Here is a 7,374-nt window from a genome sequence, read left to right on the forward strand (position 1 = left end):
AAAGGTTGCAACACGAGTGTAATCCTATCCAGATGAGTCACTCTACTCTAGAATAAACTGGGATTAGGATTTTGCATCATAGATGTGGCCAGAAAACTGCTGATAGTAAATGCAGGATAAGTCTCCTGTTGCTAAATGCATAGGTACAGACCAATTCCCATCTCAAAGCAACTTCTCTTGGGATCAAGGTAGTTTTGTCCAGGTTAAAGTTATAGCTGAACACTGGTGCCCTCATACACACATATACCACCCATTCATGCACACACCCCTCCAAATAAAATCACCTTCAGATTTAATCAAAGTTTATTAATAATAAAATATAACTGGCATATTCAACAAATCGTAATAAATTATGTTCACATTTTCTGGGATGTATGTTTCTTTTTCCAACAAAGAATTGTGCCCAAAAGGTGCTGGTGGATAAATCTCAAATTCATTGCATATTTTTAAATTAGCATAAATTATATAAATTATACATTCAAAAGGACAGTTCTATTCCTGTAACTCTAAACAGTAATAAATAGATAAATAAAAAAAAGTTGATTGCCATTAGAATACCTTTCTGTAAAGTACCTTCAAAAAATATACGCCTTTAAGTACAAATGTACACTGGTAATAAAGATTATTGATATTTACAACCCAGTAACTTTCACATTTCATGCTACAAAGTCAAAGGGGGGTTCGTTTTCTATGTTGTTTAGGGAAGGCTTGCTGTTTAATTTCCTAGGGTCTTCAGGGGTCCACACTTTAGCAGTCCTAATAATGTTTTGTTCCTTCAGCTGTTTCTCGTCAGTCCAGGAGAGAGAATGCCCAGCCAAAGGAGGAAGTCCATAATCTGGGTCGCTTGGAGAAGGTGATCCTGGAGAAATAGAGAGGAAGAGGGGTGAATCACAATCGCAATATTCTCACCGAAAACAGGAAGAATCAACACCTGCGCCAAAGCGCCCCGTTTTCTCTCTAGGCGCAGGACAGCAGCAGGTGCTCCGGCTAACCTGTTGCACACAGCGGCAACGCACACCGCCCTGCGGTTATCTATCAAATATCGAGAGAACTCTTAATATCTGCATCCCAATTCCCCCCCCCCCCAAAGGGTATTTTTCTCCACCCAGACTGCTCCCTGGGTGCTTGGAGGAAAACACCGACTAGGAAGCGCATTCCTTTAGAGTGCGAAAGGGGTTAGGAGAAACTTTTAGCATAGCACGTAGGAGTCTCCCTTCAACCAGCCAGATTTCTAAATCTTTTCCTAACCACAATGATGCGCCTTGTATTCGCGCAAAAGGCGCATATGCCTGCCCTACTCTGTAGGACGAGCCCTCCTGAAGCTAGGGCGCGCACATGAATCCGTGCGCTCGCTTGGCCGCGCGTGTGGTGAGAGAGAGAGAGAGATGCCTAGTCCTGGCGGCGATTCCTTTCCAACCTCTAGTCTAGACCTGAAGAGTTTGCGGGAGCGCACTTTAGAAACAGCGAGCGCCTGCTGTCTCCACGACCGTGCGCTCCTTCCTCTTTACCTTTCCGGGACTGCTTGCATTTGCGCCTGTGTACAACAAATGTGCCTGGGTACGTGCGGGGGAGAATTTCTGCGCGCGCGTCTGCGGGTCTCCCCGCGTGTGAAAGCGCCAACCCTAAAAGTCCGAGAGTGGGTGCTGTCGTTGGGTATGTTTGCGTGCCAGGGTTGGCTCGTGCGCCCATGGGAGGGAGGGAGGAAATAGTGTGGCAGAGTGTAAGAGGAGCTTAAGGTGGAGTTTTCAGGGGTGGGTGATGCGCAGCGCTTGAACCCGAGCGCAGCGCTGGAACTAGACTGCGAGGGCGCCTGCGTCTTGAGGCGCGCGCCTAAGTTGCTTTCCGAGAGCGCCTTCCTTCCTCGGCCAGCGCCTCTCTCGGGTGCCGGACGGAGGGCGGCGCCCGCACTTACTTGTCCCGCGGTGGCAGATGATGACCTTCTTGGGCTGGCAGGGGCTCTGGGTGCCGGCGCCGCGCAAGGGCAGGTCGGACTGGACCAGCTCGCTGAGGAAGTTGATGTAGCCGATGGCGAGGCGCAGCGTGTCCACCTTGGAGAGGCGCTTCTCGTAGGGCAGCGTGGGGATGTGCGAGCGCAGCCCCTCGAAGGCGTCGTTGATGGACTGCATCCGCCGCCGCTCGCGCACGTTGGCCGCCTGACGCAGCTGCTGCAGCTCGGCCTCGGAGCGCACCCGGCGCCGGCGCCTCGCCGCGGCCAGCGCCTTCAGGCCCGCCCGGGGCGACGCCGCGCTGCCGCAGCACTCGGCCCCGAAGCTGCTCGACGACGGCGACGACGGCGGCGAGAAGGACGACGAGAAGCTGCCCGCCGCCCCCTCGCAGCAGAAGGCGCCCTCCGGCTGACCCCCGGGCCCGGCGCCAAGGCAGGCCCCTCCGTCGCCATCGCCGCCGGCGCGGTAGCAGGCCTGGAACTGAGGCGTCAGGAAGTCCACGTCGGCCTCCAGCAGCTCGTCGCCTTCCAGGGGGTCGCGAGACGACTGGTCGGTGAAGAAGTCCTCGTCGTCGAAGTAAGGCGCTGAGGTAAAAGAGTCCAACCCCGCGGGGAAGTGCTCCAGCAACACCGCCTCCATGGCGGGCTTCTTTCCCGCCTCGCGGGACACTGTCCAGCAGGGAGCGGGACGAGGCCAGGCGCTGCCGCTGCCGCCTCCTTCTCCTCAGCCCCCCGCCTCGGGCTCCTGCGGCGCCTCGACTTGCCGCGACTCCTGCCTCGGGCTTTCGCGCGCGCTCTCTCCCCAGAGGGAGGCTGCGGACTTACACGAGCTGAGGGCTGGCACGCGAGGATTCTTATAACTACAACCGCAGGCGCGTGCCATTAACCAACAGCGACAGCCAATCAGAGCTGGACCAGGCGGAGGTGGAGGGGGGCAGTGGAGGGAGGAGGAGGGGGTCGCGCACACCTAGACGGCTCCTGGACAGGAGGCGGGGCCGGCGGGGGAGGAGGCCGGCGCGCGCGCTCTCCCCTGCCACTCTCCAGTTAGCGCTGCCTGCTGCCCGTCGCCGTCTCTTTTGCGCAGCGGATGGTCCAATGGGGCGCTGGTTTGTGGGAGCTACAGGTGCACGTCCGCCGCGCAGCGGGACTGGCAGGCAGCGCGGTGCCATTGTGCCTCTGCTTCTGGAGGGCCGCGAGGAAAACGCTCAGCAAAAAGCCAACGCACTTGGCTAGCCCACCTTCTTGGCCAACGAGCCCAACCAACAACGCCCCCTTGCCTCTCCTCCGAAAGCAGGATCCTGCCCGTGGTGTCTTTATTAGCCAGTAGAAGCCAGACAACTTTGCGCCGCAAGCGCGCAACTGAACACCAGGAAACCTTTGGGAATGTCATTAACATGGGCGCACCAGTCCCTTAAACCTAGACGCTGTGAACTCGGGTCTGGAGCATTACACGAGGGGGAAGATCCTGACCATTCAGAGAGTGGTGTTTTTTTATTTTTAATGTTGCTTTATTTGAATTAGTTTCTACTTAACCATGCGATCACACTCAAAAGAAAAGGAGGTTAAGAGGAAGGCCTCCCCTTTCACTTACTTTGTGAAACTGGAGAGTCTCGCCCACTTTGCTGACTGTGAATGTGGAGCCACCAAGAGTGGTTACTGCGAGTCAGTAATCCGGGGTACAGTAAAAGATTACTGATGCCTGCGTTCGGGCTGGAAATTAAGAGCAAGTGAAATTAGTGGGGCGTAGTTGAAGATGCGCAGATGTCTACTCAGAAAGAACCCCGTTGGAGTCAAGGGGATTTTCTACCTAAATCAAACAACAAACGAGAATTGAGGAATGAGGCCGGTGACAGAGAGTTAGGGCAGAGGGAGCAAGGAGTGAAACTGCGCAAGAAATGCGCTTTAGGTTGGGACGGGGCACTTCCCAAGCAGTGAGGCTGAGTTTCCAGGTCTATCGCCATAACTGCCTCCTCGATAATTTAATACAGAATGAATTTCTTCTGGCACACTGGTTATGCACTGGCCTGCAATTTTGGACAATATCCAATTACTCAGCTGAAAACAGAGATCAAAGAACACGAGGCATACTTTTCAAAAAGAGTTTCCTTCCGTTATTGTTGTTGTTGTTGTTGTTTTACAAAATGTAAATATTTCACTATTTATACTCCAGCACATCTCTACACGCCTATTTGTTTGTTTGCTAACCTATCTTTCTCCCCAAGGGAGCCCAGGGTGGCAAACAGCATTAGAAATGAGATAAACATTTAAAAACTATTTTAAACCTTTTAAAAAATGTTAATAACGTGTGAAACATACACTCACACAGTTAATAGTTTCAAGGCTGCCAGAAACAGCATCTCCCAGCTGCCACATGCCTGGGTGAACAGACACGTTTTAAAGTTGTTAGTCAACATAAGAAGAGTCCTGCTGGATCCTTAGTCCAGCATGCTGTTCTCACAATGGCCAACCAGAAGCTTTAACGGGAAACCCGCAAGCAGAACGTGAGCGCAAGAGCACTTTCCCTCTCTGCGGTTTCGGATTTTGGGAAGCATTCTGTCTCGCACTCTGGAGGCAGATCACAGCCATCATGACTAGTAGCTACTGAGAGCCTACCTACTCCGCCATGAATTTGTCTAATCTTTAGGCAAAAGAGATAGGGAAGTTGTGGTCATCCGGATGCTTTGGACTCCAACTCCCATCATTCCTCATCATTTGCAATGGTGGACGGGGCTGATGGGAGTTGGAGTCCAACAAAAAAACATTGGCGGGCCACAGCTTCGCCATCCCTGCTCCAGGACAACTCGCACTCCTTAGTTCTGCCCGCCCTCCAAACACACCACGAGCACCAGGGAGGGCGTTTTCCAGCCCTTGCGCTCCTGTCCCTACTAGGTAATAGCGGCTGCTATAGTATTGGGGTTGGTAGCCATCCGGGACTATCTACTGCGCTTGGCAAAGGTTTTGGTGGTGGCGGCGGCGGCATGTCTTGACAACGAGGTAGTAGAAGAGTAACTAATCCGCCTGAAGTGACTTTGCGCAAGCACCTCTGCACCCACGGCACGCACAGATCTATATAGTTCTCTACGCACTGGAGAGAGGCCGGTGAAGCTGAACCACGAGTTTGCCTGCCCTTTAACAAGAACAACCGAAGCGTGGGTTGATTGGCTTGCATTGTGAGCGTTTTCATGACACCCGAAGTTAAGGACATCTTTCCCCTAATACATCAGACCAAATTACATCAGCTCCTTGTGATTGGGTGTTTATCGATTTTTAAACATATCGGATTTTTACTCTCCCCACCCTTTGTCATCTGCCTTCTACTCCTCTTAAATTCAAACCCTAAGTTGCAGCGATCGTTTCCTAGCTTCCCCGCCCCCTTCCCGGCTGATGAAGGAATTGGGGATTCTGAACCTGGCCAAAATGTCATCTTACCGAGCAATGTTTTCTGCCCTTAAAGCTGTGCAGTGTCTCCCACTCTAACCTTAAACACAGTTAACGCGGAAATAGAGAAGCACGCAGGTGTCCGCATACAGCCTCTGTTGCTGAAGAATAAGTCCTTTCTCTCTTAGATTGGTAAAGAGCTACCTCGTGTCGTGAGAACCGTCGGGGCGATTGCTGTGCTGCGAGAGCGCTAGACAAATTGCGCTTGATAATATTAAGTCTGTTTTGGATTCTGAGTAATACTACACCGAGCCTTTTCCCCATTTTTGCTGAATTTTGTAGGACCTCCGAGTGTTTGTGTTTAGAATAGGGGCTCCAGAGGTACCACTGCTGGAGGTGGATCTCGCGCGCACACACACACTTTGAGGGAAGCGCATTTTGCACAGTGCAGAAATACAGATAAGAGGCAGCGCTTCTCTCCATGCAGTGCACAACTAAGGGCAGAAGGGTAATGAATGACCAGACTTCAAAGCCTTTCACAAACCGCGATAACACGGGGGAAAACTCCGGAGAATAGACTGGCACGGCAGCGAACAAAGGCTTAATTCTTGGAACGTCCTGGATTTTGCACTAATCCATTCGAAAAAGAGGAGAGGAAATAAAAAACATGGTAAGGGTGAAAGCGTTCGTGGATTGATCAGCGCTTTGAATCGATTCGTTCATTCATCACAGATGATCAGTGTGAACTGCAATTGGAGCTGCTCCCGTGGTTTATACGTTTAGTGAAGAATGCATGTGCGCCCTTCGACGGGGACAATCCTTTTAAGATTACTCACCAAGTCACAAGTTGCCTTCTGTCTCCACCCACCTCCGGACCCCCGCAGTGTCTAGCTTGGCTTACTGTCTCCAGCTACCTACTTTGCATGTGTTACCTTGACCTTTTGGAACACTTACATTTAGTGTGACTAATTTGTATGAGGCTCTCAAACCAGCCTGGAGGCTTTCTCTGCCCTAGAGGTAGTTGCCCTTAATCCCAGCAGTGGAGAGACATTTGTGGCTCCTCAGGGTGGTGATGGGTCTAACCACTGGATAACATGGGGGGGGGGTCACAAAGCATGTGCACAATGAAATAGACTGGGATCTTGGAGACCTGAGTTCATGCCCACTGCTGCTATTTGTGTGTTCCTGGGCAAGTGGTTTTTTCCAGATGCAGGTTCCCATCTTTAAAAGTAGAATGATAGCTAGTTGTCCCTGTGGTGGTGAGCCACACTATAAAAATAGTCAAGCACGTTATAAATGAAATATTCTTATATACATGTTATAAATTGTAACACAAACACTTCCAGAACGCACAACCTCCCTCATGCAATCCTGCTCCTCCTCTGTCTTTCTACCTGGCAGGCATTAAGGTTTGGAGTCAGGAATGGGGAACCTGTACAGATTTTATTGGACTACAACTCCCACAATCCCTGGCCATTGGCCATGCTAGTTGGGGCTGACAGCAGTTGGAATCCAGCAACCTCAGGAGGACCGCAGGTGCCTGGCCTCTTCAGCAGCCTCAGCATTTGTAGCTGGAATTAATCAGGCCTCTGCCCTCCCCGGCCACGTGGGAAAAGGCCTGCAAGGCAAGGAGCAGAACTCGCAGCCAAGATGGAGTTAGAGAATACCAGAGAGAAACAGAAAATTATTCAGTCCAGCTCCAAGCTGGAGCTATCTGCAGGAAGAACCCTTTAAATCTAGCCATGATTCCATTTCTGGCACTTCTTCACCGTGCTACGGGCCCTGGTAGACTCTAATGAAGAGGAGACATTGGTTGCCTCTCATATCCCACAGCTCCAAATGATGGGCAGTGCAACCTTATCTCCATCTATTCAGAAGTAAACCCAATGGTGTCTTCAGAGCCGAATACAGAATGGAAAATGTGGGGAAATAAGTGATTCCTTAAAAAAAAAATCTTTTAAAATCCATTATTTTTAATTATTTGTAATATTAATACAAAAATGCATATAGAAGGTTCAATATAGATTTGCTTTCCTTTCATACGCAAGATG

General features: G+C 51.0%; 1 protein-coding gene across 1 annotated transcript; it reads right to left on the reverse strand.

The window, feature by feature from the left end:
* Window positions 1–470: 470 nt before the first annotated feature.
* On the reverse strand, window positions 471–2,745 carry PTF1A (pancreas associated transcription factor 1a). The gene is made up of 2 exons (XM_083469114.1): window positions 1,913–2,745; window positions 471–859 (listed from the first exon to the last, which is right to left on the reverse strand). Exons 1-2 carry the CDS (start codon window positions 2,583–2,585, stop codon window positions 657–659), a joined length of 876 nt encoding a protein of 291 aa, XP_083325240.1. The 5' UTR covers window positions 2,586–2,745; the 3' UTR covers window positions 471–656.
* Between the last annotated feature and the right edge of the window lie 4,629 nt (window positions 2,746–7,374).

This window comes from Podarcis liolepis (genome assembly GCF_965112155.1).
Source record: "Podarcis liolepis genome assembly, chromosome: 12".
NCBI lineage: Eukaryota > Metazoa > Chordata > Lepidosauria > Squamata > Lacertidae > Podarcis > Podarcis liolepis.

What these genes read in the sequence shown, in the direction of transcription:
- PTF1A (XM_083469114.1), bottom strand. Translation starts at nt 2,585, where the DNA reads ATGGAGGCGGTGTTGCTGGAGCACTTCCCCGCGGGGTTGGACTCTTTT. An exon ending in CATCTGCCACCGCGGGACAA is followed by an intron (nt 860 to 1,912) that starts GTAAGTGCGGGC and finishes CTATTTCTCCAG; the next exon opens with GATCACCTTCTCCAAGCGAC.